This window comes from Belonocnema kinseyi, chromosome 6, assembly GCF_010883055.1.
Source record: "Belonocnema kinseyi isolate 2016_QV_RU_SX_M_011 chromosome 6, B_treatae_v1, whole genome shotgun sequence".
NCBI classification, from domain to species: Eukaryota; Metazoa; Arthropoda; class Insecta; order Hymenoptera; family Cynipidae; genus Belonocnema; species Belonocnema kinseyi.
In genome coordinates this window covers 7,581,006-7,601,913 of record NC_046662.1, presented here as the reverse complement: position 1 = coordinate 7,601,913, position 20,908 = coordinate 7,581,006, and the positions used below count along the sequence as shown (strand labels likewise).

At 28.1% G+C, this 20,908-nt stretch overlaps 2 protein-coding genes across 9 annotated transcripts in view; both read left to right on the top strand.

Moving 5' to 3' along the window:
* The window catches only part of LOC117174720, an 11,570-nt gene extending 2,377 nt beyond the window's left edge, over positions 1-9,193 (top strand). For 2 of the 5 annotated variants that reach the window (XM_033364034.1, XM_033364032.1), the window contains exons 3-9: positions 1,208-1,326; positions 1,796-2,007; positions 3,582-3,658; positions 3,750-3,977; positions 4,087-4,242; positions 8,317-8,587; positions 8,825-9,192. In XM_033364034.1, the coding sequence (XP_033219925.1) occupies positions 1,208-1,326; positions 1,796-2,007; positions 3,582-3,658; positions 3,750-3,977; positions 4,087-4,242; positions 8,317-8,466 (942 nt within the window). In that variant the 3' untranslated portion in view covers positions 8,467-8,587; positions 8,825-9,192. Of the gene's footprint in view, positions 1-1,207; positions 1,327-1,795; positions 2,008-3,581; positions 3,659-3,749; positions 3,978-4,086; positions 4,243-8,316; positions 8,588-8,824 lie in introns of all 5 variants that reach the window. The other 3 variants (XM_033364033.1, XM_033364035.1, XM_033364036.1) reach the window with 3 other exon arrangements.
* An 11,155-nt stretch (positions 9,194-20,348) lies between these two features.
* The window catches only part of LOC117174107 (leukocyte elastase inhibitor), a 25,673-nt gene continuing 25,113 nt past the window's right edge, over positions 20,349-20,908 (top strand). For 2 of the 4 annotated variants that reach the window (XM_033362862.1, XM_033362861.1), the window contains exon 1: positions 20,349-20,795. The gene's annotated coding sequence lies outside the window, so the exon portion shown is untranslated. The remainder of the gene's footprint in view (positions 20,796-20,908) is intronic. The other 2 variants (XM_033362858.1, XM_033362860.1) reach the window with 1 other exon arrangement.

Here is a 20,908-nt window from a genome sequence, read left to right as displayed (position 1 = left end):
CCAAGAAAAACTTTTAAAAGTCATTTTCAGACATAGTCCTTCGACCTAAACCTAATTATTCTATTCTTTGTTTTTGTCTCTTGTGTAAGATAGCTTTTTTTAAAATTAATTTTATTCTAAACATTGGAAAAAGAGTAGATATAATTCACTTGAAATAATACAATATTATGCAAACAATGATTCTAGTTAAGGTTCGCTTATTATTTGTTTATGATTAAAAACTTGAAGAGAAACAAAATATTTCAGAAAACAAGCAACTTTTTACTATTACTCTAAGAAAAGTTAGTCATAAATAATAAGAAATTCTTTAAATAGGCATATTTGTTAACTTGCATTAATTATTACCTTACTAAGTTTAAATTGGAGAAAAAGTTTAAGGGTTCAGAAAAAAACGTAACTTTTAGTGCCCATCTAAGAAAAGGTAATTATAAACATTAATAAATTGTTTAAAGAACTGTTTGCTAACTTTCACTATTTATTACTTTAATAAGTAAAAAATGGATTAATAAAGAAGAAGATAGTTGTATACAAAAATTTGGTTAAATGATTATTTTTACTAAATTAAATTAATTATTTACTCACTCCAAACGAAAAGTAGAAAAATACTTGAAAATTTCAGAAAAAACCGCAACTTTCTAGCATTATTCAAATGAAAATAATTAACAATAATAATAAATTGTTGAAAAAATTAATTTTGTTAACTTCAATTAAGGATTTACCTCACTCTAATTGTAAATTGGACAAAAAGTAGAAAAATGATTGAAAAAACCACAACTTTCCAAATCTATTCTAAGAGAAAATTGCTATAAACAATAATCAATTGTTTAAACTAATTTATTTAAACACTTTATTATCAGTATAAAGTAAAATTCTATGTATTAGAAATAATTGGCTTTTAAAAAATCGTAAAAACATCGCAAATCCCATTTTTTCAGGTATGGGGTTTTTTGGGAACCTATGAAACATACTTATGGGGGTGATATTTAAAAAGTAATATTTTATTCGTATTCTATGGCTAATTGCAAAGAAAAATATTGAATTTCAACTCGACACAGATAATATTGACGATTCTGAATAAAACTGACGAAAACGTATTTTTTTCTTCTAGGAAATATTTACCTTTTAAACTTTTTTGTTTATTTTTTTGAGTTGTCGATATAAAAATTACTTTTTAGAAAGAGCCTGGACCATCCTTACTTTTTTACAGAAAAAAGAACTGCAAAGCAATAACCCCTTGGTTGTCAGAAGAGCGGTAACAACTATATCTGACCTTATTTTTCGTCCAGAAGAACTCTTCTATGCAATTGAATTACAAATTCCAGAAAGGTCAACAAATTTACAAATTTTAATTATTAAAAAAAATCGCAAAATCATTATATGTATAAGAGCCGAGTGAAAATGCTACAATTAGTCTAATCGTTTGAGCCCAGGGAATAAATTTTGCTGTTTGGCATTTAAAAAAGTTAAAAAAAATTTTGAAATCAATTTCCAGGAAAAATTTTATTATATCATGAAAAAATGCTTTTATTTTGCTTTTGTGGAAAACAAAATTCGATTTTCAAATGTAAAATCCAAACAGAAGATATTACCCGATTTTAATTTTTTTTACTCTTCTCAGATGGCGGTCCAAAAAATTTGTTCCTGCGCCCGAACAATATTTTAACGATTTGAAAAAATTTCCCAATAATTTTTTTCGAAACAAAAATTTTGAACAAATGTTTCGCACGTGGTGTAAAAAGTTTTTTTTTTATGCCACACGAACCTATTCCATTTTACTAATTTATGTTTTGATTAGACTCGCAAATTTTCTAGAATCGGACGATTCTTATTTGAGGGAGAGAGTAGGAATGACATTCAAATCGATTGCTGCTCAATCAATTGGGCGAGATTTGATTGTAAAAAACGTGACAATTGTTCAAAAATTTGCTCAAGGCTTACGAGATCGTTTGGCTGCAGTTCGCATTAGAATGGCTGAAACTATTGAGATGTTAGCTCGTTCTTGGGTAGGTGAGTTAAGACAAGAAAATTTATCTTTCAAAATAAAAAAAATTCTATATTGTACACGGAGAGAAATTTTGGGAGATTAATTTATGGTACAGCTCCTTGATTTTATTACGTTTTGGTGCAAGAACTAAGAGCTCGGAACCCTTGTTTTTAAAGCATAGGTCTGAAATTTTCTCAGAGTCCAAGACTTTTAATCACCTAAAAATTGTAGCTCTAAAATCACGCGCTTCCGAGAACTAATCTCTTGAAATTTCTCACCGTGTAGAAATTCATACGAATTTTTTTAAGGTTGTGTTTCATACTGAGTTTTCCACAGTAGTTGTCAACCTCAGCCAATAATGCAGATTCTTAACATAGATCGAATCTTAGTGGGTATATCAATGATCGACTTTGCCGAGCTTCCTCCTTTTCTATCCCCTCCTCACCTATCTCTTCATTTATTTCCTTATCATATTCCTTCTCTTCTTCTATCGCCTTCTCCACGAACTCATCATACACTAGAAACTTGTAAGACCGATCTTCGTTTCTTCGGTCTCGGCGTGCACGCACACACATACACACACTTGCGATTTTAGCGCCTCCGTGGCCCAATCCCTTTTCAACGCCGTACTGCTTTTCGATACTGCATCAAATCGTCTTTTCCTTGGGTGCAGGCGCCCGCAAAATGTAGGTACGGCGCCGCCTTGTATATCTGCTTTGTACCTGCGTCGACTGTTTGTAAGTTCGTACAGAGCCCACAGCTGTGTAGTCTTACAAGTTTCTGGTGTCTATCTGCTCCTCATTTATCTCCTGACCCTCCTCCTCTGTATCATTTTCTAACTCCTCCTTATCTATTTCCTCGTGTATCTCTTATATTCTTCCTAATCCTCATCCTTATTAATCTTCTACTTCTCTTTAACATCCTCCTCCTTATCTTTCACCTCATGTTGAAAGACCAGGAGAAGGGTTTTAAGGAGAAGCAGGAGATAAATGAGGAGATAAAAGAAGATAAGGAGGTGGGTCAGGAGATAGATAAGGTGCTAAGTAGACGTGAAGGCGTTGAAGAAGGAGATATGAGAATAGAAGGAGAAAAAGGAAGAGACGATAAGGAGATAGAAGAAAATGAGTAAGTGGTGGGGAAGTAGGAGATCTAAGAAGAGCAAGAGGAGAAGGAGGAAGAGAAGGAGATAGGTGAGCAGATAAATGAGGACATAGAACAGGAGGAGGAGAATCAGGAGATAAATAAAGAGGAGAGTTGGCAAGATGGTTTTTTGATATATAAACTGAGCGATCTATACCTCCAATCTGTATTGCCGACTGAGGGCAATACCAACTATCATTAACCATTTGTTTTTAACTAAAAGGAATCTATATTATCGTCATAGAAAATTACCATCGATCAGTGTAGATATCTTTTTGACCACCATGGCAATAGAAATTAATCTATTGATCAACTTAACTCTTCAAATAACAGAAAATACTTAACGTCATTTTTAGACTCTGAGAATCGAGCCACAGAACATCAACTCTAAAAATAACGAGAGTAGATCTTTTTTCAGAAAAAATTAATTTTATGTTTCGAACTATTTTTTTCACAGCAGCTGAGAAGCTTTGTACACTCGACTTTGTGGATTTAATTGCTGATATTATCACTTTTGAGAAGAAAGATATACTGGTAATGCTATATTATTAAAAAATTTTGAAAGCAAAGTGACTCTACCGCTATTCGAATAAAAATGGAAAAATATTAACATAAACTTTTTTAGATAATTCACTTGGAAACTCTGCTGTCTCTCTTCAATCTAGATGTAAAAAAGCATGCAATTGAAATTGGTGTTTTTGAAAAATTAGTTTTGCTTTTAGAAAGAAAAGATGAGAACATTCTGACTGGAACATTAGCCTGCTTGGCTATGCTCTGTAGAGAGCAATTGGGTAAAGCCAAAGCTTTAGAGATGGATCTTTTATCAACTCTCAAAGATATGCTAAATGACGAAGTAAGTTGAAGATAACTATGAATAGAACCAGCCCTAGTCAGAAATGGTGGATTCTATTATTATATTTCTTAGGATTTTATATGTTATTAATAATTTTTTTACGTATTAGAGACGTCCTATACATACGAAAGCAGTAAATATTATAGCATTCGTTACTATAACTACTCCTGGCAAATTAAGGGCTTTGGAATTGCAAATTATGTCTAGGCTCCTTTATTTAGTATCGGATCATCATAGTCAAGAATTGCAACTTATGGCTCTAAAGGTATACAGAATTCAAAATTGGGAGGGGGAAACAACTTTGGTAATCCTTGGACCACCCGATTATTCGAAATGGCTATCCGGGGTAATACAAGTAATCCAGTGTAATCAGTGGTAATCCTACAGTGATCATAGCCAACCCAGAGTCATTTTAATTAATTCACTTGTAATCCAAGATGATCCAAGTAATCTAATATAATTCTTAGTAGTAGAATTTTAATCCAGCGAATTTCACTTATTATCCGTCGGAATCCACTTGCAATTTGGATCAATCAAAGCAATTCAGTACAAAACTAAGTAATCTATTCGTAATTCTAGGAAATCCAATTGTAATCGTAGGTAATCATATTAAAATTATGATTAATCCACTAATAATTCAAGGTAATCCAATTAATACAGTATAATCCAATTGTAATCCTCGGAAATCCAGTTGGAATAATAGGCAATGCACTCGTGTTCTGTAGCAATCCAAACAATCTCGTATAATCCTTGGCAACTCACTTATAATCGCAGGTAATCCGTTGTGATCCTAGTTAATTCGCTAGTAACCCTAGGCAATCAAGACGAAATTTGCGTAATACAATTAGCATTAGACCTGAAGCAAGTGATTCTTCGTTAACCACATGAAATCATAGGTAATCCACTTGTAAACTGAGGTAATCCAGTTTTAATCTGAGATAATCCACTTGCAATCTGATATAATCCACAGAATATAGTAAAATCCTAAGTAATATACTTGTAATCCACGTATGATCCCAGTTAATTTACTTGTAATCCTAGGGAATTTAATTGTAATGCGGGTAATATACTTCTAATAATAGGTAATCCACTTGTAATCTGGAGTAATTCAAGTAATATAGTGTAATTCTTGGCAATCCACTTGTAATCCCAAGTAATCGATTTCCGATTCCAAGTAATCCAGTATAATTCTTAGCAACCCACTTGTAATCCTAGGTAATCGAATTATAATTTCTAGTAATCTGTTGGAAATTTGGCGTAATCAAAGTCATTCTACATAATCCACACGTAATCCAGAGTAATTTAGTAATTAAGAAATCTTGCATAATATTTGGTGGCCTGTTTTCGCTTCCAGGAAATCGAGTTGTAATACCAGTAATCCACTTGTAATCCTAGACAATTCAATTTTAATTCACAAAAACCAAAGCAATCCTAAGTAATCAGCTTGTAATCCTAGAAAATCCACTTTTAATCAAAAGTAATCCATTTAAAATCCTATACAATCCATTTTTTAATCTGAAGTAATCTAAGTAATCTAATAGCATCCTTGGCAACCCATTTGGAATCCAAAATAATCCACTGGTAATCCCAGGTAATACTCTTGTAAACCCAGTTAATCGGATTGTAATACAATGTTATCCACTTGAAATCCCAGGTAATCTTTTTGTAATCGCAGGTAATCCACTTGTAATCATAGATAATTTATTTGTAATCATATATCATCCATTTATTATCATAGAAAATACAATTGTAATGTGTAGTAATGCAAAAAATGCAGTAGAATCTTTGGCCTTCCAATTGTAATTCCACGTAATACACTTGTGTCCCAGGTAATTCACTAGTAATCTCAGCTAATCCCCTTGTGACACCAGCTAATCAATTTGTAGGAATAGGTAACCCACTTTTAATCCCAGATAATCCACTTATAACCCCAGGCAATTCAATTGCAATCCCAGATGATTCACTTATAATACCAGTTAATCCATTTGTAATCCCAGGTTTTTCACTTTTAATCACAGATAATCTATTTCTAACCCTAGAAAATCCGATTATAATTTGAAGTAATCCGAATAATCAAGTAGAATCCTTGGTAACCCACTTGTAATCCCAGTTAATCTACTAGTAATCTTAGCTAAGCCATGTGCAATCATAGCGATTCTGGTTGTAATACAAGGTAATCCACTTTTAATACCAGGTAATGTACTTGCAATCCCTCGTAATCCACTTTTCATACTAGTCAATCCAATTATAATCCTGGATAATTCACTTGTAATCATAGATGATCCATTTGTAACCCTAGAAAATTCAATTGTAATTTTAATTAATTAAAAATAATGCAGTAGAATCCTTAGCAATCCACTTGTAATCACAGATAACTCACTATTTATCCCAGCTAATCCACTAGTAATCATAGCTAATCCGATTGTGATAGAAGGTAATCAACGTTCTTTTTAATTTTAATATTTTATGGATTAAAAAATGTCCATTATTGTTTTTTAGTTTTTAAATATTTAAATAACAAAAACTTTCTTTAGTTTTATTTTGGCTTAAAAGAAAATCTAACGTTTCCTCATCTAAGAAACTAAATTACCTTCAAGGATCTTAGAGGATAAAAATTTATTTATTTTATTTATTTTCGTTGCTCAAATATTTCTTTTTTTTAAATGTGAAGGGAGTGAAAATCCCTAACGAAACTGTGGTAGCCAATTAAAAAAAATGATATTAGGAAATTTCCAAAATCATAATAACAGGTATAATTAAATGGGAAAAAAAATTACCAAAAATTTTTCCAAACAAAGAAAATTGAAATTTTTTTAGATCAAACAGAATAAAATAGTAGAAAATTAAATTATTTTTAAACTATGCATTTCAAATCTCATAATTTTTAAAACTGACGTTAGGCTGTTTTTGAGTACCAATTCTGCTTATTCGGCTCTTTTATTTTTTTCAAAAAACCGAATTTTGGGTTGAAATCAGTACCTCTACTACAGCAAATTTTCAAAATTAAAAAAGTCAACCACCCCAAATTTTTGGGATTTTTTGGGCTCTCAAAAACTAAGAAAAATGGTGTTTAAGAAGCAAGACTTATTACCTAAAAGTACCCAGAAGTAGATCCCAATTCTGAACTATCTAAAACATCCATATCTAATTTCTTAAAATCAACCCCTAACACTAAAAAATTACCCCCCAAGAAAAAATTACGAAATTAGTATAAGAAAAAGTATATCGAAGGTTTGACCTTTTATTTTTAGCATAAAGAAAATCACAAAATTATTGTCCGAAAACAACCACTACTGATAAAATGAGGTATATATTAAAGCTTTTTTCGGGCTTCACAGAAACAATCAATTTTTGTTAAATCACACCACACTAAAAAAAAACTTTAAGTTGTATCGAAAACTTTATATAATGTAATATAATAATTATATAATATATAATATATTAAATAAGAATTTTCGATCTGAACATAATATTTAAAACCACCCCAAGCACTTTTAACAAAACAATTTCCTAGTGTCACAACGCAAAACAGCCAAGATATTTTAAAATTAAAAATAATTGCACACATAATCTTCAAAAATCTCTAAGTTATATTCCAAACTTAAGAATAATATTAAACGACTCCTAAAAACAACCCCTATCAGTTTTAACAAACTCCATCTTAGCAGCCTGAAACGAAAAAGGCTAAATAAATTTTCAATTAAAAATAATCGAAACTTTCACCTTTGCAAGAATATATATTATATACCCAATCCGAAAATAATATTTAATCAACCTCAAAAACCACAACTATAGCACTTTTAAAAAACATCAGCGAAGTTTCCTTGAATTAAAATAGCCAAAAATTTCAATCTTAAATAATCATAAGAGTCACCTTCACAAGGCTCTATGTTATATCCCCAAACCGACCATAATATTCAAAACACCCTAAAAATTCTCCCTAGTACTTTTAACGAAACAAATACAAAATGTCTTTACAAAACAAGATATTTTAGAGTAAAAAATAATTACATAAGATACCTTAAAAAAAAACTCCAAGTTTTATCCTCAACTCATAAATAATATTTAAATAAACCCTGAAAATAATCCTTAATTTTCCAACCTTCTGATATGTTTATATTTAGGCCTAGGACATTTTTTATTATTAAGGATATTTTTTAAATGGTAGGGGCATTTAGTTGTTTGAAAAACTGTTCAAAGATCTACATTGGCGTCCAAAGAATATGTCATTATTATTATTAATTTGTATTCTTCTTTTCAGCAAACAAATATGTTTCATTAAAATAAGTACTTTTGATGTAAAATTTAATAAAGCTACAACATTTAATTGTTTATACAGACTCTTACAAATATTGCTGAGGCACCTGAAGGTAGAATGAAACTTCTAAAAGGACATTTGGAAAACATAAAGGATATAAAAACTTGTAACAACGAAGATACCGAAAGACACAAACAAATTCTTCTAGACGTAATTCAATGGAAACCATAAAGATAAAAAAAAGTTTTATCATAATGGGAATATCATATGAAGCACATATCTTCCCTTATTTTTGAATTTGGCTAAAAATTACAACAAATTCTATTTGTAGTTTTACAAATCTATTTTTGCCGTATGTAAACACATGTTGAATTTTATTTTTAATAGTCATCCTCTTCTTTATATATACCTAAAGCGTGACCACTTATTATTCTATTTCTATTATCCCGCTGTGTTCAGCAAAATCTAAAAGCAGAACCCCGAGCACAACTATTCATACGATTTCAATCAGTTTTAATGTCCCAAACGTTTTTTTTTCTGCTAAAAAATATGATGATCAGATTATATACAATAGATTTAAAATTCAAAGGTTGTCAGCATAGAAGGAAGTCAATTTATGCAAGGTCAGTCGAGATAAAGAGGTTTAATGAACGGATCTTGGAGTTTTCATATGGTTAAAGGAAATTAAAAACTTCCCTAAAAATAATATTCTGCCAAAAATTGCAATTACATAAGTTGTTTATAATAAAGAGGAACCTATATTTTTTACGAGCTGCAAGCGAAGAATTAATGGTATTTAAATTATATAAGGATGCGAGAGCATGTGATATACAAAAATAGCATATCATTCCTATACATCTGGAAAGAAATGTTTATTAACTATTTATTAATAGTTTATATAATTCTGCCTTATTCAGAAAATTTTTATATTGTGTTACAATGGGTCTGTGTCAACAAATACAGGTTTATATTATAAGCCTATTTGCATACTAAATATAAAAACACCTATAATACCATTTTTGATATTGATTTTCATTCATTTTTTTCATAACGATTCAGACATATTAAAAGTTTCAGAAACTGGGTTAACTCCAAGTTTACATTTTTTATTTAGATTAGATGAACAATCAAAGTAATATATGTCTGAGTGTATGTACTAAAAAATGATTTAGCATATGGTTAAAAAACAAGTGGGAGTGATGGTATTCAGAGTGATGTCATAGCAGGCCATAGTGACAGATAGATGAAAAAGAAACTGAGAGAAATTGGTTTTATTCTTTTTGTTACAATAATTTAAAGCTTAAAAATACCATTTTTTTTATTCTCCGTTTGTGTCTATGTAACTTCTTTTTCTGCTCACCATATTTCGAAAAGTAAAACAGTTATTATCATGAAATTTAGACAAATTGTAGCTGTGTTTGATATTCAAGTCTGATAGGATTTTGAGCTAGATCGGTTTTTTGGAAGCAGTTTTATTTTAGTTTATATATTACATCAACAACAACAAAATTAGCTCTCTTATATGAGAAAAACATTTATGACATTCAAAATACAACAATACGATATCTAGTGTATGTATTCGTATCTTCGAAACTTATAAATCAACCTATAGTTGAACCTTTGATGATCAACAGTACCGAAATATAAAATATTTAAAAAAAAATGAAAAAGAAAATGGTTTATTCTTTTTTTATAAGAAAAACTCTCTCACATATTAAGAACATTATCAGTACTGTATCTGACACGTTTGTTTGCGTCTTCGAGAAATGTCGAATGATCTATTGACGTACCTTCTATGACCTCTTATGATCTAGCAATATTGATTTATAAATTAAAAATATGTATATTTTTTATCTTCTTGATATGAGTCACGTGGATTGATTCATGAACATTCGAAGTTAACAAAAAAGTTACATTGTTGGTACGAAGAGAACTTTTGTTTTAATTTGGACCATAATACTGCCGTAAGTTAAAAACTTGAGAAGTTGTTCATTGTTACAAAACAGTAGAAAATTCAAAAAACTGGTTGAAAGTTGAACTATTTGTTAAAACTTTTTCTTTTTGGTTCAAGATCCATTTCTCTGTTTGAAAATTATAATTGAAAATCCATCTTCTCTATTTGAAAATTTAACTATTTGATTGTTGATTCATGTATTTTGTTGAGGATTCAATTATTTTGTTAGAAATTCGACTTTTTTGCTTTTGAACTCTTCAAGTAAACAGTTTTTATTTCAAATTAAAATAGTGTTTAATTGAAATATCAAGTATTACAAGTTTTGTTAGGAATTCTACCGTTTGGTTAGAAATTTAAACAATTTGGTTAAAAAATAAACTATTTATTTGAAAAATTAAGTTCTTGGCAGAGAATTAACTTTTTTGTTGAAAATGCGTATTGTTGAGTGAAAAACTCAATTGTTTTGGGGAAAATTCACTCATTTGATTGAAAATTCGTCTTTTTGGGAAGAAAAATTAATCTTCTTTTGTGAAAATTCACCTTTTTGGCTATGGATTGAACTATTTTGTTCAAATTCATCTTTTCGAGTTTTATTTAACTAGTAGAAAATTCTTTTTTTTATAAATTAATTTCTTAAACGGAAAATGTAACTATGTCATTTTTGTATAAAATGTTATATTTTTTAGTTGAAAATTCAAGAAGTAAGTAGAAAATTCAACTTCTTTGATAAAAAATTTGCCTTGTTAAATTGAAAATGTTCGTTTTTAAATGATAATTTATTTATTACATTTTTGAATAAAAAGTGATATTCTTAGACTAAAAATTCAACTATTTTTCTGAAAATTCGACTTTTTTTGAAAATTGAACGACATTGCTGAAGTTTCCCTTTATGAGGGCAAATGTTTTTTTTTATTGTAAAATTAACTATTTTGTTGAAAATGAACATTTTTGATGCAATTTAATATCTTTGGGTTAAAAATGTAACCATGTGGTAGAAAATTAATTTTCTATATAAGAATTCTTTTTAGTGAAAATTTAAGTATTCCATTTGTCGCTGAAATTTGATCTTTTTAGTTTAAAAAAGTAATTGTTCGATTGTAAATTTATCTAATTTGTTAAAAATTCTTCTTTTGTAGAAAATTAATTTTCGAGGTTGAAAATTGATCTTTTTCGTTGAAAATGTATTTATTTGATTGAAAATTCTTCTTTTTGATTTCAATTCAACTGTTTCTGATTTAAAATAAAAATCTTTCCTTATCAGCAATTATTCTTTTTCTGTTTTATAATTTTTTGTTGGAAATTCGCGACTACTTATTTGATAATTGAACTGCTTAGTTAATTAATAAGAAACAGTAAAATTTTACTAAACTCTTCTCTCCCAAATCGTCTTGTGGTATTTTCGTGTGACCTGTAAATAACCAACCTTGTGCAATAAAATATTATTAGAATAAAATAACAATAAAAGTTATCACATTTTTCAAGAGAATTAAGATATACAAATTTTTTAATGTCTTATATTGTCTTAAATCTGAGGGTGCGTTCGCTCCAATCACCCCCTCACCCTTCCATCCCTTCCTATGTCTCCTGGAACCCAAAAACAATTGGATTATTTCAGATATAAGTACTGGTCAATATGAACCAATTGGGATTTAATTTTGTTTCAGCACATTTTAGCGCTCTTCCTTTGTTCAAAATAAAACTTTTTTTCAATGTGGCAATGGGATAATGCATGCAATTATTCCATAGATATCCCCGATGAAGATAATTTTATACCTCTGATTGTGAATGTTAAGTAGAAAAATAGCGAAATGTGATTCCGTCTATCTGGAAAAGTATAAATGGAAATATTTATTACTTTGTATGACTAGTATATAGAGATAAAACCCACATATTTGATAACCGGAGAAAAGCATGACGATGGGAAGTTCCCAGTTTATTGGTTTTTCCGCGGAGTTTGATCCGCTAGACGTGTGACATCATGCACGCGTCATGAAGAACACAGAACAAACAAAAGTTAAAAGGTTCTGCGAGTAAATTTGGAATGCTTAAAAATTAAATATATTTCGGCGAAAGTCTCATCGAGGTTAGAAGAATAATTCTGACGTCGTCTAATGCGCAACGCTGGAGTTAGCAAATTTGGGTAGGACATAGAATTGGTAAAAAAAATGAGAAATATAGAAACATTATTCTGGCTTATAAGTCTGCTTTCAAATTGATTAGACAATTGTGAAGGAAATGTCATTTATTTTATGTTTTTATGCCTGTGTAGCGAACCGGAAGTTCCCCTTTTTTCATTACATATCTATGAACTGATATTTCATGACTATTATATATCTAGGAAGTCACAATTGTTAGCGAAATAGATATTTGTATCCATTTCATTCCCATGACCTTGAAAAGCGGCATTTAAGGTTGGCTCCACAGGCATAAAAATCACGGTCAGTGTTAACAACTGAATTGGCATGAACACGTTTACCCTCGTAGATCCGAGTTGCGAAGATTATCGCATCTGTTTACATTATCGATGAGAAGAGTTTTCTTGATAAGTTACTGCGATCGTACATAATTCGACTGGGGTTAATTTTTTGTTTAAAATAATCATTTAATCTTAAAATTTTTTAGTGTATTCATCCTGTGATATTATTTTTAATTTTTATCAAAATTTAGGTGGCTTTCAAGCAAATTTAAAAAATTTGATTATTTCAATTATAATTTTTTTTTAAATTATAATTATAAATAGTGGATAATAAATTATGAGTATTTAGATATTCATTCTATTTCTATTTTAGTTACATTTTCAACAAATATTTCTTCTTTCAAATTAAAACAATTTTTGTAATCATAAGCAATTGAAAATATAATTTCATCCTAGGCTAATTAATTTTAAAGGAAAAATTAGAATTTTAAGTAATATTTTGGTTTATTTATAATTATTTCCTTTTAAAATTATATAGCCTCACTTTTTTCGAAAATAATTTTTTTATGAGAATAATAAACCATACAAATTATGAAAATTTAGAAATTTATTTTATTTCACTTTTATTTACATTTTCAATGAGAATTACATCCTTCAAATTTTAACTAGCAATACAAAATTATGAACGATTAGAATTTTATTTTATTTAACTTCCAATTACATTTTCACATAATATAACGTTTTTCTAACTGTATAAATTTTATTGCAATCTTAAACAATTAAAAATACGAAATCATCATGTGCTACTTTTTAGAAAATAATCAAATTAAAATTATTTTTGGAATTTAAGGAAGTTTAGATAATAAAAAAAGTCTTTATCCTTGGCTCATTTATCTTTAAAGAAAACGGATTCAACTTAAAATATCTTTCCGATTACTTTTTTCTACGATGCTTGGTAAATTTCTTAGCAATTATTAATTTTTGAAAAATTGTCATTAGCAAATTTATAAGCAATTCATAAGCAAAATTGGCCATTTTTAAGGTTTCGATGAGTCTTTCCTACGACATTGTGCCAATTTATTTATTATTAATTATTTAAACGATTTTTACAAACATATTCAGGGTTTGGCTATTTTTCAAGGACTAGGCACAATTTGTTCATGAAGTCAACTAAGAATGTATTTCCGATGACTTTTTTCTGTATTGCTTTGTAAATTTAAAAGAATTATTAATTATTTAAACAAGTTCCATAAACAAATTCAAATGTCGGCTATTTGGCAACGAATAGACTACATTTGTTTACAGAATTAACTAAGAATATCATTCCGCTGAGTTTTTTCTATTATGCTTTGCAACTTTTCAAGATTTATTAATTGTTTAAAAAATTTATATAAAAAATTAAAAGTTTAGCTATTTTTAAACAAATAAGATCAGTTTCTTTACAAAGTCAAATAAAAATGTATTTTTGAATACTCTTTTCTACGATACGATACAAATTTATAAATATTATTAATCATTTAAACAGTTTTCTTAAACATATTCAGAACTTAGATATTTTCAAAGGAATAGGCTGAATTTGTTTACGGAAGCAACAAATAATATATTCCAAATGGGACTTCCCTGCGTTACTTTCCACATTTACAATAATAATTATTTATTTAAACAATGTTCTAAAAAATGCAGAGTTTGACTATGTTTCAAGGAATAGACATAATTTATTTACAGACTCAACTAAGTTTATCTTTCCGATGACTCTTTCCTATGTTGTTTTTGTAAAATTACAAGAATTTGTAATTATTTAAATAACTTTTATAAATAAATTCTATTATTCCATTTAAATTATATTATACTTTGCAAATTTTCAAGATTTATTAATTATTTAAACAATTGTCATGAGCAAATTGACTGTTTGGCCATTTTTCAAAAAATTGGCTCAATATGTTTAAGGCATCAACAAACACATAATCGGTATTATTATCTATTGTACAATGTCTTTTTATTTTGATAACACCAGTAAAACAGAGATATATACATATTAGAAGTACTCGAATTTGCGTGGAAATTTGGCCAGAGGAGAGAAAAACTGCAGAAAACCACCTTCCGCGCTCATAAGGCTTTTTGATAGTCGAATTTGAATGCAGAAATTCTACCCTACACATCCAATTTTGAATTCAGAATTCATCTCTTTTAAAATTATACTATATGGTTGAAGATTGAACTATTTTATTATAAATTCTCTTTCTTTATTGACGTTTTTTATTAAAAGTACAACTATCAAGTTTTTTAAATGAGGATTCATCTTTTTTGGATGAAAATTCAACTACTTGATCTTGGATTAACATTTATCTCATGTGGTTAAAATTTAATATTTGTTTGATGATTTAACTATTTTATTCAAAATTGGCCTTTTCTTGCTTTAAAATTAATTTTTAAAACTGACAATTTAACTATTCTATTTTTGATTGAAAATTGACCCTTTTTAGTAAAAAATGAAACTATTCAATTTTTAGTTGAGAATCTATTTTCGCCAATAAAATAACTTGGTTGAAATGCATACTACTTAATAATTAATTTATTTTATTAACAAAATTGACTATAAGGTCGGAAATAAAAATTTTTTAACTGGAAATACAACTATTCCATTATTGATTGAAAATAGATCGTTTTTTGTTTCAAAATCAAAAAATGGTTTGAAAATGTGTGTACTTTGTTGTGAATGGAACCTTTTTGGTGAAGAATTATTCTTCTAGATTGAAAATTTAATTGCTTTCTTGAAAATTGCGCTACTTTGTTAAAAATTAATTCTCTTAGTTGAGGATCCATCTGATTAGTTCAAAATTGAAACATTTTGTTGAAAATACCTTTTGCGTTTTTCAAAACTAATTTTTTAAATTGAATTTGATGGCTGGAAGATTGAAACATTTAGACAAAAATTAATTATTTTAACTTAATATTTAGGTTTTAGGTATTTCATTATTCATTGAAAATTGATCGCTTCCAATTAAAAATTAAGGAATTTGGTGAAGATCTCTCTTTTTGGTTGAAAAATTAACTAATTTATTATCTATAGAAAATTGATTGTTTTCAGTTACAATTTCCACAACTCGGTTAAAAATAATCTATTTTTGGCTGTAACTTGCCCGTTTTTAGTTAACAATTCAATTATTAAATTTGTCATTGAATTGATTTTATTGGGTTAGGATAGAAGTATTTTGTTAAAAATTCGCTTTTCTTGACTGAAATTAGTTTATAACTGAAAATGTAAATATTTCATTTTTTGTTTAAAATTGATCGTTTTTAGTTAAAAAATCACCTATTAAATGTTTCATTAAGATTTCATCTTTTTTCGTTAAAATTTTTACTATTTCGTGACAAATTTAATTATTTTATTGCAAATTCGTTTTTTTCAGTTACAAATTGAAACACTTGATTGAAAGTTGAACTAATTTATTAAAAAATAATTTGATTGGTTAAACATTAAACTATTTTGTTGAACACTTTTTTCTTTGATAAAAATTAATTTTTCTTCCTGAAAATTAAACTATTTAATTTTTCCCTGGAAGTTGATCGTTCTTGAGTTGAAAATTAAATTATTTGGTAAAAAGTTCAATTAATTTGATAAACATTTTATTTTATTACTTCAAGATTGAATTTTTTTTCTCTTTTTGGATTAAAAATTCAACTGTTTTGTTGAAAGTTTTTTTTTGTTTGAGTTAAAGATTCTGTTATTTTGGTAAAAAATTAACTATTTAGTTGAAAATAATCTTTATGGTTAAAAATTAATGTTTTCGGCTAGAAAAAATACCTGCTTTGTACAAACTTCGCCTGCTTGGATTAAAAATTTAATAATTTGGTGAACATACTTTTCTCTTTTGAATGACAAATCTTCCTTGGTTGAAAATTTATCTCATTTGGTAGAAATTTTTTATTTTTTCGTTTGTTTAAAAATTAATCTTTTTTTATTGAAAATTTAACAACGTGGTTGAATATTCTTCTTTTGTGATGTCCCTTTGGTTAAACTGTCAACTATCTTCTAAAAATGTGTGTTTGCATTTGAAAAATTTAACTACTTAGCTTAAACTGAAATTTTTTTTTATTCAAGTATAATTTTTTTTAATTTAAGAATTTGACCATGTGGTTAAACATTCATCTTTGCAGCCTTAAAATTAAACTATTTAGAAAATTCAACTGTGGTGAAAACTCGTATTTTTTGTATAAAATTAATCCTTAATCTTGTTGTTTGGAAACTCATCTGTTTTAGTTGCAAATTCAAAGAAATGGTTGAAAGTTGAACTCCTTTCATGAAAATTGTTTTTTTTTTATAATTCATCATTTTCGATAAAAACTTATCGTTTTGGTTAAAAATTGGAGTATTTTGTTGAAATTCCATTTTTTTTTTACTTAAAAATTATCATTTTTTTTTTGGCAAATTTACCTTCTGTTGTTCGTAGGATAATGTAAAATTTCCAGAAGGTTAGCCCTTTTTTGTATGCTGTTAGCAGCGACAGTCAAAATCGTGACAGTTTTCATAAAAATTGCTGACAAAGAAGTATTTATTAAAATTCTGTTTGCATATCCTGCTATTACTTCATTACGAATCTACCATAGGGTCAAAGATATACTCATCAAGTTATTCATTCCGTATGAAATAAGAATTCTGTAACTCATAATTTTCTTTGTGTTTAAATTATTTATGAGGATAGAGTAAATTAAAGAGAGGGATAGTTGATTTAAAAGTGATCGTACTTAATTGGAAAATTACCCTCGTTATGGCAGGTCTGCGGCAGCCGAAATAATTCAAGATGTGTAAGAAGTGTGAGTGATGTGTAAAAAAGTGGCGACCGCAGCTTATTCTGCAATTTCTGGCGAAACAAGGCCTTACAGTTTATACAACTTCGGCAGCGCCCTTAAAGTCCTTATTTAGCTCTATATGATGTTCGGTTGTTTTCCAAATTAAAGTATCCTTTCAAAGAAATGTGATTTCAAGACGTAGATACGAAGTTGTGAAAGACGTATTTCACCAGAAATTGCTTAATAACCTGCGATCGATGAGCATGTGCGTTTTCGTGGTGAAAAACCCAGTTCAAATTTTTCAGAAATCAGTCTCAGAGTTTCTGAACAGAATGCGATATTGAATTTCTGAATGAGGATAAAGCAGTTTTGACTTTAAAAAGTGAACCAATTCCGAGTTAATTGTCAATGAATTTTGCGCTTAAAATTTTACAGATTTGAAAAATTGGTTTTCGGCAGCGAGTGAAAATATTCTGTTCCGAAAAAATAAAGAATTAGTGTGACGGTATCGCACTGAGAGAAAGGTTTTTCTGGTAAAAGTATTACAAAAATAATAATTTTTTTCACTCAACGATAATAATTTCAAGAAATAGCTATGCTGACGAAAAGAAAAAATTATTACTAGGCTAAAATACTATTTTAAAATTGTAATTAAAATTAATATTAAAATGCTTTTTTTTATTATTGTATTAAAAACGGAGAATTCTGACAAATTTTTTTATCATAATGTGTATTTGATTTTTAAGATTTTTTTATGCAATGAAGCCATTTTTTGAAAAATGTTGATCATGAATCAAAATATTCGTCTATTTCTGTATTGCCATTCTTCGTTTGTGGGCTAAAAATTAAATTCCTTCGTTCTCAATTCGGCTTTTTGCTTTGAAAATGCATCACTTTTTGTAGAAATATTATCTTTTTTGCTTAAAAATGTAATTGTCTATTTAAAAATTAATCTGTTTTTGTTGATGATTACACTATTCTGTTTAAAATTCTCATTTTTTCTTCAAATTTAGCTATTTATCATATAGAAATTAAAATGTTTTTTGTTTGTTAAATTATTATCAACTATTATATTTTGCGTTGAAAATTTATCATTGCTGATTGAATATTAAACTGCTTAGTTGAAAATCCAACTTCTTTGTTATTGTTATTATTATTCTTTTTTTGAAAATTTAACTGTTTTGTTAAAAAGTCATCTTAATCGGTTTAAAAATTCAACTGCTCTGTTGAAAATTTGTCTGTTTTGGTTGCATGAAACTGTTTTTGATTAAAAAATTAAAATATTTTTTGTTTAAAATATCAATCATTAAATTTTGCCTCCATAATTTATCATTTTTGATGAATCCAACTATGTTTTATTCAAAATAAAATTTTATTATTGAAATATCAACTATTATATTTTTTGTTAAGAATTTATCATTTTTTATCCAAAGTTCAACTGCTTGGTTGAAACTTGGACTTCTTTCTTAAAAATTCTTTTTTTTGTTTGTTAAAGATTCATCACTGAATTTGAAAATTTAATTGTTTTGTTGAAAATTCAAATATTCGGTTAAAATTCAACTATTTTTTATTAAAGTTTGATCATTTTTTCTTTAAATTTCCACTACTTTGTTGAAAAAACAATTATTTTGTTGAAAATTTAACTATGACGTTAAAAATTCCTATTTTTGGTCTGAATTCAAATATTTTTGATTAAAAAAATAAAATAATTTTTTTTTCGCTAAAATATCAACTATAAATTTTTTTTCTAAATTAATCATTTTTTAATTAGAATTATATTACTTGCTTTGAAATTGAACTTCTTCGTAAAAAGTAAAAATTCAGCTGTTTAATGTGAAGAAAACTGTTTTTTGTTTTAGTTTAATCAATTTTGTGTGACAATTCGACCATTTGGTTAAAAATTTATCCTTATAGGTTGCAAATCAGATTTTTTGGTAAATTCAATTATTTTGTTAAAACGTGATCCGTTTTGTTTTAAAATTCAATTGCCCTGTTAAAAATTCATCCTTTTGTAATGAAAATTCATTTTTTATTGAAGAAAACTTCTTGTTTGAAAATTTATCTTTCTTAGTTGAAGATTCATTTTAATTCTAAAAATTGCATCTTCTTGGCTTGCGGATTTGGTTAAAAATTCAACTATTTTTAATTAAAATTTTTAAATCTTTTTTGGTTGAATATCAACCATTACATTTTTTGCACAGAATTCGTCTTTTTAGATAAACTATATCAACTATTATATATTTTTTCTTTTTTAATAATTTTTTTATTACAATTTAACTACTTCCGTGAAAATTAAACTTCTCGCTTGAAAACTAATTTTTCTTTTGCAGATTCGTTATTGAACTGGAAAATTTAACTATTTTGTTGACAATTTTTCTTCTTAAGATTGAAAATTATTTTTCTTTAACAAAAGTTCTCGATTGAAAATTCATATTTCTCGTTTGAAGATTCAATTTACTATTTGGCTGAAAATTATTCACTTTTGCTTGAAGCTTTAACTATTTGGTTGTGAGTTTAGTTATTCAGTTTAATTTTTTTGTTAAATTCAACTATTTGATTGAAAATTCTCAAAAAAAGTCTCAAAGATTCGACTTTTCACTCATTAATTTTGTTCGAAGAATTTATTTTCCTATCATATTATGTATTGTGTTCTATTCTAGGAATTTATCAAATAAAATCGAAGAAAAAAGTTGACTTAAAAGGAGAGTGGGGGGGGGGGGTATTCGGATAGGTTAAGTCACCCTGGAGGCTCAAGTTTTATAGCAGCTTGTACAAAATAGCGTGAAGTGTTGAAACTGTCCCTGAAGATTTGGCCAGTGGAGTGGAAAACTGCTGACAACCAAAACTCTCGAGCACAGCCGGTTGCAGGCAGACGAGTTTGGATGTAGATTCGATCTCTCCTTGCTCAGTATAGCTAATCTCAAAGAAGGTAATCCTTCCTTGTATATTATAAACCACGGTGGGAGTAAAGTCGTGTTGGAAATACGAGTAATGGCAAAGAGCCAGTCACATTCATGCCGCATCAAAGCCATCCTCGCTCGTCGTTTTTCTTTTCTCACTAAAGTCATCTTTCAGTGAGATCCGAGCACTTGTTTGGATCGCATCGTTTTCCACGTGTTCTAATCGCTTTTAAAGTATTTAAAAATTAAACTGTTTTTGGCATAAATAATGGGAGAGGATTCGAATCTTTAAAAACTTGACACCATTCCGATGCCAAGGGCACTTTCTTTTACGTGACGTTTTGAATATTGAGAAATCAACCAACACCAAAAAGTATTATTTGTTACTTTTTATTTACACGGACGTTATTACAGATAATTTAAGTACTAAAAATAATAATAAGAATCAAGAATAATAATAAGTGACTCATCAGAAGTTTACGAAGATTCTGCATTACAGGTAATTTATACAATGTTAATCATTTTTTTTATAAGTCGAATCATAATTGATCATAATGTAGATTCAATTTTTTATTTAATTTAATTTTTTTTGGCAAACTTAATTTATAAATT